Here is a 19,392-nt window from a genome sequence, read left to right on the forward strand (position 1 = left end):
CTTTCACAAAATACTGACCTTACATTGTTTTAATTGGGATTTTAACACTGGCCCTTTCTGTCAGAGCTAATTTTGAATGAACCACAGTACAACACACTTTTTGCTAAGCGTATTATATAATAATAATAATAAAAAAGAGGTGTCTAATGATAGCTAAAATGAGTAGTAAAGATATCTAACCAACGTGAGACTACACATATATACAACATTTATAACCACAGGCACAATCAGAGAAACAAATGGAATAGAAGGGAATAAGAGCCAAAGATGGCAATTGCACATTTGAAGTATTAGATACACAGTGTCATTAAAACAAGAAAAATATTTTTTTAAATAAAAGCATATTATTTTCAACTCATGAGTTGTAATTAACTTGTGATCCTGATTATGTATATGCTATATGTTTCCTTAAACAAAGGTCATTTGCTTATATATGTATATATGAGAGTTATACATGATCAGAAAAGACAAAAAATAATAAAAATAAAAAACTCAATAGAAGGGTGTTTGTAAAACTAAAACCACATTAGCATATTAGTTATTCAGTGCTATAATGTTAGTTGTTCACTTGCACTTTCATGTTTAAAATACATGAAATAGTTAAATCAAATAAAGCACAGGTATATAGAAAATAAATCACAAATTGTTGCATTAATCCAGACTGAGAACATGAATGTTCCAGCACTGGAATATTATACTTTTTACATAGTATAGGGATATTGTCTGTTTTGCACATGCTGGCAACTCTGGCTGTTTAGCATGTTCTGGGAGAAAGATATTATGGACACTGAACTTGATGTCAACCCTTTCATATTAAATACAGGTATTACAAACCAGATCACATTGTGTCAGTTTGTTTAAAAATACTGAAATCCACAGGATTAAACAGAATCACATTAAACAAGTCTTAAAAAAATATATCCTCTTCAAGAATGTAAATCTCTCAATCATGTTCTGTTTTCATGGCATTTGTTCCCAAGTGTTCTGCATCATTCAGAAAAAAAACATTTGTTCACACCTTTACTGTTCCTCAAGAGATGCAAAAATAGTGTGTTATATAAAGCATTATGTAAAAGGATCCAAGTCTAATTAGTGAAAAAATAAATGGTGTCCTGTCGCTGTGTGATTGGGCTGTGGATTACTAAAGGTATGACAATAATATAACACAATATACAACAATAGTTCTCACACTAGCTTGGTTTCACTCATCAAAGCGGCTTAATTTGGAGAAATTCTGATGTGTATGCAAATATATGCAAACTTAAAGACAGACCTAAATTTTTTTATAAATTAGCAAAAGATCATTATGAAAAACATGGCAAAATGGTAACTTTCCCATAAGAACTGACACATTGTTATTAAAAGGACTTAAAAGAATCGTACTGTTTGATCTTTGATGCAATGGAGGTTAGCAGAGGCACATATTAACATCTATTGTGGATTATGATCTGTGCACAGTGGTGTGTTATGTAATACCTAGAGAGGAAACAGGAAATGAACAGAATGAAGCTGTATTTGCAATAAAATAATGACTAAAGGGAAATGGCAAAGAAATAATGTCTATAACGGACTGTTATTAAGAAAGGATGGGGAAAAATGTCCATGGGCATAGGCACCACATTTAGCGTGAAGAATGCATGCAGTGGGGGGGAGGTCTCTCTTGTTCATTCACCACCAGGCAAAACCAGGAACAACCAGCCAGTGAACCTCGGAAATCTTCCATAAATAACTGTAAATAAAAATAAAATGTCATAATAATCATAATATTTTATACATAATAATTGATCAGTAGTCTGTGGTTTTTGATGCATATGGTTCTATATTCTAGATTTCGAAAAAAAAGTGCAAACATTAATCAATCATGATTTCAGTGTGAAAACATTTTCACAGATAAATATGCACACTGTGAAAAAGCTCCAGAGTGTTCCTCACATTCTGTCCTGTAAACCCTTTTCTCTTTCACTGCACTTACCTTAGCAGACAGATGATGCTTCAATAGAGGCCACACTCTATGAGATTATTCTTGATGATGACATCAGTGACCGCATCAAACACAAACTGTACGTTCTTGGTGTCCGTGGCACAAGTGAAGTGTGTGTAGATCTCCTTTGTGTCCTTTCTTCTGTTCAGATCCTCAAACTGACACTGGATGTAGGCCGCTGCCTCCTCGTATGTGTTTGTTCCTGAATGTCATACGACAGAGAAAAGTTTACGATTTGTGTGATTTTTATTATCGTGCAAAATTTTGGGGTAAGATTGATTTATTTTAGATTATTAATTTATTTATTGAATGAAATTATTACTTTTATTCAGCAAGTATGCATTACACTGATCAAAACTGACAGTACAGACATTTAAATGACTACATGATATTCAAATAAATGCTGTTCTTTTTAACATTCTACTCATTAAAGAATCCTGAAAACTATGTATAATGGTTTCCACAAAATTATTAAGCAGCACAAGTGATTTCAACATTAAATCAGCATATTAGAATGATTTCTGAAGGATCATGTGACATTGAAGATTGGCTGATGATGAAAATTTCTGTTTACCATCACAGGAATGAATTACATTTTAAAATACAAAGAGTAAAATAGAAAGACTAGGCTACTTACTCTAGCACTCACTTACTCTGTCTGAACTAGACATAAGATGATGATTCGGGGCACAAAATAAAAATACTCAAGTTATTTTTGGCGGACTACGCTATATTAAAGCATCTCAGTGATTCAAGATTTTTAGTCCAGATTGAAAAACAACAACACTAATTTTGAAAAATTAAGTGAGGCAAAAGTTTCTGCTAATGGTACAGCCCATTAGCAAAATAAACAGTGCCACTTTTCATACATGACTGATTTCAATGAAATTGCTCAATTGCAATGCTCTGGACAAACCAACTTCTGTAAATGCACAAGGGGTGTAGAGTAATGAATTACAAATACTCACGTTACTGTAATTAATCAGTTTTTATCATAAATTGTACTTTGAGTAGTTTAAAGATTGTGTACTTTTACTCCGCTATTTTCCCCTTTGTGGTCATTGCATGCTTGTTTTTATTTTATTTTTACACATAAATGTGATTAGATAGGGAGAGGGTAATTGGTATCTTGACTCAAGTCAAATCAAATTTTGCATAGAAAACTTTTGCCAAATGGTGATGATCATGGCTGCTGGAAGTGCATTCTTCCAGCATCAGTTCAGTCGAGTTATCGGCATCTTCCTCTAATACGTTAAAGGTGTTGTAGGTAAGATTTTTACTCTACTAAAGCATAAAAATACCATAATATGTTTGCAGGTATTTAAGAAAAATGTTAATTTAAGAAAATTTTTGAAAAACAATGCTACAGTCAATTATTCTCTTTTGAAAATGTGCGTTCTGGGACAGAATGTCGGTCTTTGTTTTGGTTTGTGAAACCCACCCACTGCCAATTTACCCAATTGTATTTCAGCATCCCGGGGTTGCCAGTTGGTGGAAAACAAAGCGTATTTCATTTCATTCATCGTAAAGTGTGGTCGTTCCTGTTTGTGTTGTCAATCTGGCAACCTATGTGTGTGTCAAGTCTGAGTAGGAGGGGTACGCTTGGAAATGTGGAACAACAGCTTACCATGGCTTAATGTACTGAAATTGGAGGACCAGATTCAGTATGCACCTTATTGATGACCCGTGGAGCTATTATAACCTACTGCAACTCTGTCAGCATGTGATGTAATGAAATTGCAGCTGGTTAAAGTAAAATAAAGTTTTTTGTTTGATCCATTTTATACAATCCGCCTTCATTTAGCAAGTGTACTCATGCAAAGACATTTTTCAAGTTCAACACTTTTTGATCCATTCAGTTGTAGATGCTGCTAATACAGCAGCTTATTCACCCAGACTGCCACTGCCCTGCAAAAAGATGCCCATGTGCCCCCGGAAATACTTCCCTATTTAATGCAAATTTTTCCTTACCAACTCTATTATCAGCATAACAATTTGAGTAATTGTAGCTGTGTAAAATGTAGGGGATAATGCCCCCTTCTAGAACAATGTGCTTTTATGTTTAAATTGTAACATAAATTATCATGTCTATGATTCTCATTTCTTTAAAACTGTCACCATTTTGGAGAGAAATTGGCTCTTTTTAATCTCTATTTTAACTCATGGTGTGTGATGATGAACTCTCATAGGAGTTTCTAATGGTTCTGTTTTCTTTGCACTGTTCCAAACAGTAATATTTCATTTGCAACAATAGCATGCACTGGCTCAGTGGCCTTACACCTGATTTTAAATCTTTTTTTTTTTTTAAAACATTATGATTTAAATGGTGATTAGTGTACCGATAATAACTTTTTCATCTTTTCATCACTTGAATAGTTTTTGAGTGTTATTTTGAGGTATTTGAAAGAGTTTGCAGTCAAAATAAATACTGCTGGATGATAGTTATTCTTCATTCTTTCTGACAAACCACAAAAGATTATGTGAATTACAGTATGTACAATGTTTTCCAAATGTTTAAATTGCAATGTAGTGTTTATAATAAGAGGGCAGATTCCACAGCTCATTACTCCCTACTCATGAGTACTTTTAAGTAAGCTACTCTTTTACTCTTACTCAAGTAGTTTTTTGGACAAGTACATTTTACTCTACTCACTCTACATTTTTTGGAATGTAGTGGTACTTTTACTTAAGTATATTACTTCACTTCTCTTTCCACCACTGAAAGGTTCTGTTTTTAAAATATAAAGACTAGCAAGACTCAACTTTCACCTGGCCCTGAAGGATGATGACTAGCAGACACTAAACAAAGGTTTTCCAAAGTGCTTAGACAACGAAAGCTCCCCTCCTCTGACAGTCTGTTCAAACTCAACCTCACATAGCCCCTGCTTCAGTTTTACAACTTTTTATAAACAAGCAATAATTCATCCATTCTGCTTTTTGCCCCAAAGGCTCTACCAATGTATTGATGCTTGAGTAAAATATGACTAACTGATTATCTGCAGATCCATCTAATTTTAGACATGATTCAAATAGTTAATGTTATCCAGGACTGAACCAAGTTATCAGGAGTAAAAGTATTGTTGAAAATACTGTCCAGAAACAACCAAATTTTCTGAGTGGCACCATCATCCACATCATCCACATATAAACTCATATAAAAGAAAGTTTAAATGCAAGCTACTAATGTATGTGTGTAAAAGGTGCTATTTAAACCACTAAATAACCTTTCTATCATAATGACAATAATTTAATATTTAATTTATTCTCACCAGAGTATTGTGGGTAGCATATCGTGAGCGGACTTCTCTTGATCTTCTCCTCGAACAGATCCTTCTTATTGAGGAAGAGAATGATGGATGTGTCTGTGAACCATTTGTTGTTGCAGATGCTGTCAAAAAGCTTCATGCTCTCATGCATACGGTTCTGTGGACACATCGAGATCATCATATGATGCACATTTGTTTAGACACTGCTTGGTTTGACAAGTGAGAGCTGAGATTTTCTAAAAGTACATTTGGAAAAAATAAACGCAATGGAATCAAGGGTTAATTCATTCTGTAACACTGTGAATATCGACTCCACTGAAAATCAATATGCAACCTCAAATTATCCTTGCATGGAAAAATAATCAGAGTATTTTAAGAAATTGGGTCTCATGAGGAAACTATGCAGCCATTCCAGGAGCTATGAGGAAATTGCTTTAACACAACCAGGACAAATGGAACATCCCATGTGGTGGCTATGAAGAAATACAAATATACTGAAATATACTGTAGCTTTTCTTACTGATTGTAATATTTTACTATATTTTCATTAATCCATCATATCAAATGAATTGATTGGCCCTGTGATCTTGTTAACAGACTAGTGTGCTATTCTGATTTATCTCTATTTATCTCTATATGGCTCAATTCAGGATGGTGAAGGAAACTTACCATCTCTTCATCTTCAGCTAGCACCAGGTCATAGTCGCTGAGTGCCACGCAGAAGATAATAGCAGTGACACCTTCAAAACAATGAATCCATTTCTTCCGCTCTGAACGTTGGCCACCAACATCAAACATCCTGTTTATACACAAGAAATATACAGTGATCAGGACATGAGGGAGAACGAAAAGAGAGAGAGAAAGGCACTTACTTGAAGTAGAGCTCTTTGAAGGTGAAATGTGTTTCTACAATGCCAGTGGTCTTGACTCGAGTCCTCAGCACATCTTGTTGAGTGGGCATATAGGTGGGCTGGGATATCCTATCAAGATCATTCAGATAGCTGGACAAGAGACAAACCAATGTGAGCATTTTGAGTAAAACCCTTTAAAAAACAACACTGAAAATTTCAAGACTATTTAAAGGGTATTTAGAAAATCATTAAAATCACCAAATCAAAACCAGTTTATTTTCTTTATTTTATGCAGGGTCTATTACGTAAACAGTCTCAGTAGCCGGAACACATTTAAAAGCCTGCACCTGTTTTGAGATGTACATGCATATGAATATCAGCTGCTATGTAGTATGAGACATAAAAACATAGACTACCATTCAAAAGTCTGGGGTTGGTAAGACCAAGACTGCATTTATTTGATCATAAATACAGTAAAAGAGTTACAATTTCAAATAACGGTTTTCTGTTTTAATATCTTTTAAAATGTTTATTCCCATTTCCGCAAGGCTGAATTTTCAGCAGCCATTACTCACAGCTGTACTACTTAATATGTTTGTGGAAACCAGGATACATTTTTCAGGATTCCTTGAACAGAAAGTTCAAAAGGAAAGCATTTTTTGAAATATATATATTTTTTTGAAATATTATAAATGTCTTACTCTAAATAATCCATCACTTACTGACACTAAACGTTTGAACCATAGTATAATTTTTCTGCTATTATTAAAAGATTTACAAATGATTATGGTGGTAAATGTTTCCCATTCAGGACACCAAAAAAATCTCCATATTGGATCTTGCCACTCTGTTGAGTGTTTTAAATCTGAAATTTGAAGATGGATCTTTACTCTTTTGCATATAATTTTTCTTGGATGCAATGAAATGGATAGTGATGCTGTTCAAAGCACCTTTGTAAACCTGTGTCATTTTTTAAATGTGCTATTGAAATAAATATTGATTGACTGATTGATTGATTGATTGATTGGTTAGTTGGGAAGGGGTGCAAAAAGAATCATTGCAATGCAGGTCTGATCTTACTAAAGCACTGCTGTTGCTAACATTAAGATGTATCCATCACAACAACCCACCCATCTGATTTTGCAATAACACAGGAGCACAAAGCTTCACTCTCACTAGAAGAATTGGCACTATAGCTTCACTACATGAAAGCATGAGCTCACTGAGAGGAAAGAACTTTACTCTTGATTATTACTGGAAATATTCTTAGTGGCTACCAAAGCTGAAAACAGAGTGAAAGAATGACTGCAACATGGAAAAATCTGAGGAAAAAATGTTGTGCAATGCAATAGAAAGCCACAAATTCCCCCCCAGTCAATGAGCTGGAATCTACCAGGTAAAAAAATGCTAAACAAGTTTTCACAAGCAAGATGGATCTCAAGTAGCTGTGCAACTGTGCCTCAACCTGAATCTTTCCCATTCAGGAACCCAAAAACGAATTACTTGTTAATCAATCAATTCAAACAAAAGCAAGATTCCGTGGAAACAAATTATGGTTCGATAAACCAAATGTACTGCAAGTAAAAATAATATTTGCTAAAGTTATAAGCCAAAATAAACATTGGCATATTTTGTTTAATTAACTGTTTACTTTAAGCTAGTTTATCTAAACAGCGTACCGAAAAAGTATTTTTGACTCTTAAATGTTTATGAATGTTACTTCATTATTACAGATATTCAAACCAATAGCCTTTATTTGAAATAAATATATCATAAATACATATCATATGTATTTATATATCATTTGGACACTTTCTGGTTGTCAGACATGTTAATGTGATGAACTACACCTGTTGTTACCTTGCTATGCTGCACAGAAAAGCCTGGGAGAAACCTTGGTCCATCATAGAGTACTCAAGTGCACTTACTAGGCTGCTGAATCATTGAGCTGATACTCTCGTGATCTGACGAAACACGTCTGCACTCCTTCGTCCTTCCACAGCCGGCGGATGACCCCAGAGAGCTCAGGGGTCATGACTCCTTCCTCTGCAGTGGCAGCGAGCACAAAGAGCTGCCGAGCATCTTCCTGATGTTAAACAGAACAACATTAGAAGACAATCTGAAAACTGGTCTACATAACTGCCCCAATGACACAAGACAAGCTGTCAATTTGATTGATTTAATCTTGCTATCGTCAGACTAATCTCTCATGAATTTGAGTCTTTCTGACTGCTTCATTAAAATATACCTCATAAGTTCATGAATAAAGCTATGCTAGCTGTATTAGATGTTTATTTTGTGTGATAGCAATTAGAAATACATTGTCGATTTATTGCTTATTTTATGTATATTATTTTGTTGTATTCAATTTAGGTATAATATAATTTCTTTCTGAACTGAAAAAAAGGCATTTTATCATAAACTGTTTTAGTTAAAACATATGTGGGAAGATAATGCTATTTATTTCTATGTATATTCCTGAATATAAATACATTTAAATATCATTCTGCCTTGTTCATTTGGTGAATAACCCTGTGGTAAAACATCACTGGATTCTTAGTGTATTTAGAATTAGTGACCAATTAAGGTAGTACATAGAGTCATGATTTTAAAAATGATCCAAAATACTTTTATCCTGAGAAGGCTGAAAAAAGAGAAAGTTTTCCATGTACTAAACTCTGTTTGGGTTGACCAGAGGGTGAATTTTACAGGCATCACTTTACTCAAATTCCAGCACTAGATGTCCAGTCTAGACGAGAGAAGTAATACATGATTGTTTATGGGCAATTCTGTGTGTGTTTTTAATTCATTTATCTTACCGCTCTTGCAGGATCCCCAAATTCGATCTTTAAGTGGCCCATGGCCCGGATAATGGCGATGATGGACTGAATAGTGTTGCTGTAAACCACAAGTTTATACTGCTTACACTCCTCATCTGAGTAGCCATCTTCATGAATGATCCTTAAGTAAAACAAATCAGATAATGACATCTACTGCACATCAAACAAAACAATTTACATCAACAAGATCTAATAAAAACTGCTAGCAACATTCCCTCTAAGCTGTGCACGGGCAGACTTTTTTTCATTCTGATGGTAGTCCTGCACAAACCCAAAAATTCAGTTCAAGATGAATAAACGTGGGAAAAATTTAGATTTCTTGAATGGCCATATACCGGTAATCATTCATTTCTATACACATATTAGTATAAAATATTTAATTACATATATATATATATATATATATATATATATATATATATATACAAAAACAAGAGGAAACAGTGACAGTGACAACCAGTCTCATTCTTACATATAAGCATTAAGAAACTTTAAATAGCTTTTGATCAAAAATCAAAGGACTCACTTCATTTGCTTAACTATTGTACTCTTCCCTGACTCCCCAGCACCTAAAAGAAGACAAACAACACAGAACGTTGTTGATGAGGTTGACATTGCAAATCGATAAATAAAAGTTTATTCGCCTGACCCAAAACATCACACGCTCAGAAGGTCTGCATTAGATGAATAGAAGCTTTCAACCTCTGCCTCCCACATCACAAGCCCAGCATGAGCTGCAGAACAAGCTCTCTATTTCGGGTTGTGCTTGCCATACAGTGAGATTAAATGCCCTGAAGATGAAAGGTTTGTCTGATGTTAGTTCCCCCAGTCGAAGTGTTTGTGAGGACAGCAGGAGCTATGATAGGTGAGCTTTTTATAACCAAGTCAAATGACTCACTTAAATGGCGTATTTACTATCACACCAAAAAGAGATGTTTGTACAAACATGAGTCTGGACACATGGCCTGTATGTAATCCAATGCTTTACTTCTCAGGTGACAAGTGAAAGTAACATTAACATAGTTGACAATAATATGCTATTTATCAGGTATTGCAGGCCATTTTTAGCACATTTTGGATATGGAGTAACTGTAACACTTAATGGACATTTGTGTTTGTTTTCATTTCATCCCTCTTGTTCTTTGACCTAGTTGCTGTCTCCCCTTGATTGTGTCATTATATTCAGGTGTTTCTGGTCAATTATCCTCATTTATGTTCCCCATATAAGTTGCATTCTGTTCAGTATTTAGTTGTCTGGTCTCGTCAGTGTATACGCATGTTTGCTACCTGCTTGTTATGGATTACCCCTATGTGGATTAATAAAGACTGTTTATCTTTTTCTTTGTGCATTCAATCCAGCACCACACTGTGACAGTCTGTAACATACAAATTACTTTTACATTACCTACATTTTTATTTTATTGAAATGCATAAGGCTTGAACTTAAAATATCCTTTGACTTGCGATTCTGGTGAAAATTCTGCCCAGACCAGTAACAGGTATCTTCAGGATAATTTGTGCCACCGGTTACATGCAGCAAATCTACTGTAGGATGCATTAAGGGTTAGATCAATAATGGCTGCTTCTGAGGTGTGGCTTGCTGACATATTAGCCCATATTTATGGCATGGTGAAAAAATAACTGCGGTTCTTGGGGGCAGGAGAATCATGTGGAAAATTTCCTCTGAGTCTTGAACCGCAGGCATGCTGCAGCTGAGAGTGAGAAGGCCAAAACGTCCTGCAAAGTCTGATGAGGCCTTGGCGCAAGTAAAAGTTCAATGAGTTATCAATGGTTGAGCAAATCATAGGTTTTATGAAACCTCATATTGAGAACACACAAACCTATTGACATTTTCATCAGTGTATATTTAAGCAAGCCAAATCTGGGTTAGTCATTTTTTTAAAGGAGTAGTTCACCCAAAAACACTGAATCGGATACATTTTTGCATGAGTTTCTTTCCTCTATTGAACACAAAAATATATATTTTGAAGAACGTGGGTAACCCTATAGTTGCTTCCCTATTGACTTCCACAGTACTGGAAAAAATACTATAGAAGTCAATGGGGATCAGACACTGTTTGGTTACCCACATACTTCAAAATATCTTATTTTGTGTTATACAGAAAAAATACATTTTCACAGGTTTGAAACAACTTGTGGGTAAGTAGGCTTAATTATGACAACGTTTTCAGTTTTGGGTGAACATATTTCTTTAAGACTTCCATGACTGGATAAAATTATTAACTGAAGAGACTCATGTGTAAAAATTGATGAATCATGAATTATAGACATTGTTTAGGTTCGTTCACACCGGGACGAATATCTTGCACGAATATCACAAATCGTTTAATGCCTCATGACTAAACAAAGGGCACCAAAGTGAGTGTGCACACCAACGTGCAAAACGTGAGACATAAAAGCATAATTAAAAAAAAAAATGCCTCGGGTAAATTTTTTTTGGTTTGACGCTTCGTGTTAAAATCTGGCTGACCAATGAGATTGCCGCTTTTGTTCACATCCCTGAAGCTGCTGAAGTTACAGTAATGTTATGGAGAGGAATTGCAGATCAAATAGGATTCAATGTGGTATTTCTGTTTTTCATTAAGCTCCATCTAATGTCAGGGAGTGAATTTGCACATTGACTTTGCTCATCGCCAGCGAAAATCGCTTGAGTATGAACACAAAAGACGCTTCGAAATATGTAAACGATAAGCGCACGTGATAGTCGTCTCTGTGTGCACAAGGCTTTACTACTCCTGTTAACATACCATAAGTAAAATCAGCAATAAAAATCTGACAACAATAGGCAGGGACATCATGCGCTTATTTTTGGGGCAAAAGTGAACAGGTGGAGGGGGGGGGCTCGTCATGTTTGTTATGTGACACACAGCATCTACGATAGCGCTGTATAACTGGGTTATGCTTTTAGGCTTATGTTTTATTTAATTTTTCCTTTTTATCTAAAATATATTCCCAAACGTGTTAATTATATCATGAAATATCTTGATTCTCATGTATGTGTAAGTAAATGCATTTTGTACCTTTATAGTTCATATAGTGGGCGATGTGAAAAGTAGCCTAATGTTAGTGTAATCTATTAACTATGCATAAAACCAGTTTTTTTGGTCTCACGCCATAACATGTTTTTAATGCGACTGACTTTGTATTTAATGTGAATTAAATAAAAACATAGCAAGTTACTAATTATAACACTTTCATTGTACAGAAAAAGAGCAAGGTAGCCTACATTTAACCTACATCAAAGAACATTTTCACTAGGCTTGGGTATCGAGTATCAAGTATCGATTGGAACCGGCACTAGCTTTGCGATTTTCCCGGAATCGTTCAAAGGTTTACATTTCGATTCCTAGTTCGATTCACAGTCCGGAAGAAGAAACCACTGAACACCAACGAAGAAGCGTCCACCAGAAGTGTTGGCATAACCGAATGAGTCAAACATGGATAGCGTGTGGCGGTGGTCCAAAATGTGGCTTCACTTTTCTTAACTAGGGATGGGTGATATATCGCATGGGATTGTCACGCGCATTTCGTCAGTAAATCCGGTTCCCTGATTAGCGGTAAATCGGCATCACTTGGTTTCAAATAGAGCGGCAAGTAATAGACAGAGCCATAGATCACTGAAAAGCTACGCAATATCGCGATTCACCTGCGATAATGAACGTGATACTGTGTAGCTTGTCAGTGATCTATGGCTCTGTCTATTAAATGCCGCTCCATTTGCAAGCAGGTGATGGTGATTTACCGCTAATCAGGGAACCGGCTTAACTGACGAAATGCGTGTGACAATCGCATGCGATGTATCGCCCAACCCTATTCTAAACAGAACGAAATCTCAGCAAAATGCAACATTTGCGGCAAGATTGTTTCAAGCAAAGGAGGGTGCACGTCGAACATGATAAAGCATCTCCAAATTCATGGAGTAGAAATAAATGTGTGCCCCATCTTTGACACGCTGCTCCGACCGTCCTCCGCTGCCTCTTCCTCTGGCTCCGACCCCCAGCCTGGCACCGCAGTGACTGCACTGCAGTCTGAATCCGGTAAGTAAAACAATACATATACAATTAATAATATGTCTTGCGCCAACATTTAGGCAGCTAACAAATTAGCGCACATATTTTTAGAACTGTTTCTGATTTTATACTGTACCTGCTGCTAATCTGGAGTTGGTTTTACAAGTTTTTTCTTATTGTTTATTTGCTATTCTGCACCAGGTTAGCCCATCAGTGGGAGCACGGTAACATGTTCAAGTACCTGCAGCATCATACACTCATGTGAAAATGTGTTTTCATGAGGTTTTTAAAAAAAAAAAGCTCTATTGAGGACAGCCCCTGTGAAAATTTATTCATAATTTATTATATTTATTAAAGTTCATAGATTTGATATTTATATTGTAGTTGAAAATAGCCCTGTGAGAAATTCATAGTAAAGCTCATAAAAAGTAAAAGGTTCATAGAATTAAAATTGATGGAGAAGGTCAGACTATTTCCTTCAGAAGGACCGTTGGTTAGCTAGTTCATTTAAAATATCCTAAACTAAAGAATCGTTAGGAACCGGAATTGAAACAAGGAATCGAAATCAGAATTGTTCAAATTCAAACGATACCCAACCCTAATTTTTAGTCTTTTTTTAGCCTAGACTTTAGTCTAGCCAGAGTTCAAGCACTCTCAAAAACTCCCACTACAATCACTGAAGCGGTTTACACTGTGAAATTAATATCTTACTTACATTCATCTGCACTTTGTTGTTTATGATGAAAGAATTCGCCAGAGAGCAGAGAGCACTGAACAAATCACCAGCGTTTCAGCAATGACTCATCTGATCACCTCTGATTGGCCATTGCATTCATAAGTTCAACAGAATTGTGTGAATTTAGCGGTTGATGATGTGCCACACTGAATCAAATATATATAAAAAAAAATATTATTGGGCTATTTTTTGTCTTTTGGAAACTGCATTTAAAATCCACTTGGCTCAAAAATCTGAAGGGGCACATGCCCCCTGGGTTTGAATGGGCATGACGCCTCCGACAATAGGATCAAAGATTTTGCTTCCTCAGATCAAATATATAAAAAGTGAATCATTTATTATGGTAGTACTGTTAAAAACTATTACATGTGTTACAAAGTAAAATAAACAAGAAATTTGAACGAACGATCCAACCAACCGTATATATCAAGGTTATAATTGTGAGAGCACTGATTTAGCATCAGTCGAAGTATTCATTCACTCCACACAAATTGGATCCTTGATCATAACTTCCACACTTTTTCCCAATAACCACAGGTCTGCATTTACAGCCACTTTAGTGAGAGCCATACATGGTCTGGATGCCATCTGACTGAGCATCAGGTCTTGCACTGGTTCTGTGCAGCACAGCCACAGAATCTCCACATACACATCTGTGAATGTTTGAATGGGTGTGTGAATGACTTACTCCTTCTGTAATTATTCAGTTAGCTGCAGTGGCATGTGCAGTGTGGTTAAGATGGCCGCTATTATAAACCCCAGCTGAGCAGAGCCATGCTGTATGATTTATATATTTTTTCTTTAGCTATTTATTTTTGATTTCCAATAATGCAGGTTTACATTGAGCAGTGAGCTGACCCTTGAGGACAAACCCCCAACTGAGCAATATCCTCTTGTGGGGTAATGATGTTATCAAAAGGAAACTAATTTTACATTGAGAAGTCATCCCAAAGTTGACAAGCAAAATGTTTCTTTCAGAAACTGACAGTTAAATAAAAAAAGACATAATTTACTCACCTTTATTTTTTTCTGTGGAAGACAAAATTATTTCTTTAAACAGATTGTGGCATTGATGTGGGTTCAACTCATAAATATGATCTTTTCATTATCATTACAAGTGAGAAGCTTTCTTTAAGATAAGAGTTTCAGAGTTGGGGGCTTGTCTATGTCAGGAACACAATGAATGCAGCATCTGCATTGATGCTAAATTTGTTGTTTAAGGATTTTTTCATTTGAAATAAAACGTATTACATGTTACATGTACACACTGAGATTATTGCAAATTATGATATAATATATATATATATATATATATATATACTGAATTAATTTAAATTTAATTAGAACATTAAAAAAAAGCAAAAACACATCTGATGAGCATTTTTACTCATCATGTTCCAACCAAAGTGACATGAATGAACCAGACGTCTTAATTATAAAATTCCCAACTTGAGAATATGAAGTTCCCTGAAGGACTAATTTGTGAGAAAAATATTAGATGTGCTATTTTCAATTTAACATGTTTCCTAAATTAAATAAATAAAAAAGTACTTGATTTCATGATTTCTGAGTAGTCTTTAGGAAAGCAAAATGAAATGGTAAAAAAAAATTCTGTAATTTCTGTTACTTTTCTTTTTTCTTCATTACTGATGTCAAATGGACAATAATAAGCTTCAATGACTTCAGTAAGTTGTACCAAGTACTTTGCTTTTTTTTTGTCCTTGGCCATAAGTGGTCACTATGAACTGATGATACAAGGAAAATTTCTAGTTAATAATGATAACACTGATATATAACAGCTGTGAAATGGAAAAAGATGAACAACTGGACATTCTTTTCTCTTTGAAACATATGTCTCTATGGGTTTATTTTTCCATCATTAAAATGAAAGTCAACAGGCTCCAATGTAGTTTGGTTCCCAGTTTTCTTCAAAATATCTTCTTGTTTGTTCTTCCTAAGACAGAAGTCATACAGGTTTGGAAAAACATAAGGGTGAGTAAATTATGACAGAATTTACAAATTTTTGGGTGGAGTACCCCTTTAAACACCCCACTTGAACTGCAGTTCAGTCAGAAGTAATAATAGAGTCATCATAGCCTAATGCCCCTGAATCTGCTGATGTCAGGAGAGTCACAGAGAACACAAAAAAAGCCACAAGAGAGTTCCCACAATGTGATTAAGCTCAGAGCTCATTGTGCAATGCTACCGTAATTACAACTCATCCAGTCAGCTTTGTCTACAGGGATGTAGCCAGCCGTGCTGTCTAATCCACCAGCAGTATTAGAACAGCAAGATTGTATAAAAATAATTGGTAATTCAGGATGACTCGCTAGTTCACTGATCACTCAGGCCACAGGAGTTGGTCTTTGTCCAGCTGCAATCTCAGAACTTTCTGTCCTTGGACAGTTCTTTCAGAGCGGCTTTTATTTATGAACTGCATTCTGTGTTTAATGGAGCATGTAATATTCGGCTCATTGAAATGCTCGACCCACTTCCAGCATGTGGGTTTCCGCATTCAGAGTAAAAAGCCAGACCCCCCACCCCACCCCCCACAACATGCCCCAGTGTATGATTTAAATGCCAAAAGGAGAGGGGTTACATAACTTGAGAAGAAAAGAGACAAAAAAGGAGGATTTTTACGAAAACAAATGTTGTTTATCCACTGAAAGGAATACTTTCTTGGATATGCCATGTCTAATCTGTCTGAGGCTTTAAAATGAAAACCTTAAGAATATGACATCACCACCAACAACAGAAAAAGTTACTGATCATAACTTCTGATTGTGTAATCTACTGCAATGTAACCTGTTTTGACAGAGAATCTGGATGTAGAAGAATGTCACAGTCCAAAGGAATACAATCCCACACAGAAATCACAGATATCATTCCATATTTGACCACTCCTTAACAAACCACAGTGATTTACTCTGTCAGGCACTTGCTACTTTATGAGAATATCTATTTATGTTAAATCATTCAGCACTTTATATCCAAAGAAACCCATAAATAATACAAACAAAAGTGATTAAGACAACTAAATGGTTCAATATCTGAGACCTTTCTATAGCTTTGTCTATAGGTGTATATTCTAGTTGACTGCCTGCTTCTGCTATCTATGGGGCTTCTGTCTCAAAAAACTGGTATGCTACTGACAAAACACCAGTATTTTGTCACTCTAATGGTCCAAATCATCCATTATCTTCTGCATTCCCTCACGCTTTGATAGCTGGATTACTGCCATAATCACACCATTACTTTCCACTGTTTTCCTGTGTTAGTGTGTGGGTTTGCTTCTCATGTCACACAGAGCAACCAAATGCTGTAGGTTAAATATGCTTTCAAATGTGATGCTCACTGGATGTTTTGGGACACTGCATGGGGGAGGATTACCACTGGGAAACATGTTTTGACAGCACACTGAGCCAAGACTAGTACAAACACAACACATACGGAATCCACTCCAATTTAGGCTAGTCGACATGCATGAGAACAGGTTTGAATAATATTTGAGATGTCTCTCTTTGTTTTACACTCTGCAATGCATTGCACCTTATTAAAGCTGAATGTGTAAATGCAATTGCTGCCTTACATTTTAACATGACAATCTGCAGTGACAAGTTCACTTTTGGTCTACTTTGTGTTAATTAGAATTACGGAACACAATCGAGCTTCGGGAAAGAAAAAAAAAATGACAGAACAAAAAAATAGGTACACATTTTATACGCAAAATAGCATGCATTTGCATTTTTAAACACTGATATTAAGAAAGTCTGCTGTATCATACCGAGCAGCAGTAGTTTGACTTCTCTAGATGCTTTTTCTCCGTCCTCTCGCAGGTTTCGATCAATCATCTTACTCCTCTCCATCGCTGCTTTATCTTCAGAACTTAACGTGCAACCCATTTTGCGAAATGTTTATAAAACAATTAATAAGAACCTTTAACACCGAACGATGTGGTAATTTTCCTGCAGCCTGAAGAATAACGATGCCAGAGATGAGGCGTTGGCAGTTCCGCACGAGATGATTCCAGCGGATGAAAACAGATGCCTTAAAACAGATTAAAACGGAGGTTCTGTTAACACAAAGATTACACGGGACCGCGAACCAAACTACACTGACTGGGAAAGAGCAAGAAACCCCCCAAAAAACAAGATTTTCGTGACTAAAAAGTTTCCACTGTTGAGGTTCCGTGGTCTGCTGTTAACGCCAGTTTAAGTTTTTTTCACGCAAAAACGTTATCCAAGATTGTATCCAAAACATGTAGCTAAATGTCTCAAAGTGAATCACAGTGGAGCACAGTGTTTCAGAACGAATCTTTTAAAAGAACGAATCGTTCTCGTTCTCGTTCTCGTTCTCTTTCATGCACTGACTCGCATGTTTCATTCGCTGAAGTCTCTCCCCTTTGAAGCGCGTGCCTTCAAAGACTGACGCCCGGACCAACAGAATTCGACCCCGGCTTGTGAGGATGCACTCTTATTGGTTGAACCCATTGAACAAACACGCCCATTTCACTAAACGAGTCAGTTTTCAGTCTGAACGACAGTCGGAGCATTACTAATCGAGACTGATCTTGTTTGTGAACGAGTCAAACTTTTTCCACAACCATTGACTTCGTTGTCTTTCACTGGATTTGTATCGTGTGTGTTTAGGTGATGTAAAAGAATAAAGCATTTGGACCAAAGCACTGTGAGGCAAGGGAACAAGGAGTACGTTTTTGTACGTTTGCTTTGCTTTACTACTTACACAATTATTTGAAGTATAAAGCATTGTTATTTACAACACGCAGCATGGTTTTTAATCATATTTTTAGGGGGTGACCAAAAACACCAAAGATGCTATAATATGTTGTGCGTTATAATAGAACGGTGATGACCGCACAGAGTAGCATTATAATAGAACTTTCAAATGTACTATCTAGTATGATAAAACAGCTCTGCTTGCTGTTCCCCTCACATACGCACGACCAGAAGGAACGGAAGCGGTCAACTGTAGCATAAGAAAAGCTCCGCTGCTTTCGAGCCTCGTTTCGCTTCGACGGCTTTCAGCCTCACCCTGCTTCATTCTACTACGTTAATAAATCATTAGCTGATCCATGAACATGATTTCTACCCAAGTCCTGTCAGATTAGGGTTGCCACCCATTCCTTAAAATACGGAATCGTCCCGTATTTAAAAATAAAATTGCGCGTCCTGTTTTGAATTAATACGGGATGGGGTTTGTCCCATATTTTCAGAGTTGTCTTCAATGCAGCATCCCATACAAATCATCCCGGCATTCTGTGAAGAATCATCCTATTCTGCACCTGATTGGGTAAGACTTGCTGCCATCGTTGGATTGATTGGTTTGTTTTGGATTGATTGGTTTGTTTCAGGTTCACGGCCAATCAGATTCAGAGGAGGGCGGGTCAATTTGTCGGCGAGTGTTCTCTGTTGCGCACGGTGGCTTGTCAAATATGAGACAGCAGTTTTTTTCCTGATTGATTACATAAGATTTCATAGGTTGCCTATTTGTTAAGAAATAATGTTAAAAATGTTAATGAATCATGTTATGGTATGATTTGTTGGTAACACATGAACTAACAATGAGTAAGTAATACATTTGTTACAGTATTTATTAATCTTTGTTAATGTTAGTTAATATAAATAAAGCTGTTCATTGTTTGTTCATGTTAGTTCACGGTTCATTAA

General features: G+C 36.1%; 1 protein-coding gene across 1 annotated transcript; it reads right to left on the reverse strand.

The window, feature by feature from the left end:
* Positions 1–988: 988 nt before the first annotated feature.
* On the reverse strand, positions 989–18,115 carry LOC132114569 (guanine nucleotide-binding protein G(i) subunit alpha-3-like). The gene is made up of 9 exons (XM_059522748.1): positions 17,490–18,115; positions 9,465–9,507; positions 8,918–9,059; positions 8,027–8,184; positions 6,120–6,248; positions 5,917–6,046; positions 5,251–5,404; positions 1,973–2,183; positions 989–1,729 (listed from the first exon to the last, which is right to left on the reverse strand). Exons 1-8 carry the CDS (start codon positions 17,605–17,607, stop codon positions 1,993–1,995), a joined length of 1,065 nt encoding a protein of 354 aa, XP_059378731.1. The 5' UTR covers positions 17,608–18,115; the 3' UTR covers positions 989–1,729; positions 1,973–1,992.
* Between the last annotated feature and the right edge of the window lie 1,277 nt (positions 18,116–19,392).

Source organism: Carassius carassius, chromosome 34, assembly GCF_963082965.1.
Source record: "Carassius carassius chromosome 34, fCarCar2.1, whole genome shotgun sequence".
NCBI classification, from domain to species: Eukaryota; Metazoa; Chordata; class Actinopteri; order Cypriniformes; family Cyprinidae; genus Carassius; species Carassius carassius.

Excerpts from the sequence above, each read along its gene's own strand:
- LOC132114569 (XM_059522748.1), bottom strand. The coding sequence starts at position 17,607 with ATGGGTTGCACGTTAAGTTCTGAAGATAAAGCAGCGATGGAGAGGAGT. Across the intron at positions 8,185-8,917 it reads TTGGGGATCCTGCAAGAGCG|GAAGATGCTCGGCAGCTCTT; the intron begins GTAAGATAAATG and ends GTTTAACATCAG. Across the intron at positions 6,249-8,026 it reads CTCAATGATTCAGCAGCCTA|CTATCTGAATGATCTTGATA; the intron begins GTAAGTGCACTT and ends TCTCTTGTCCAG.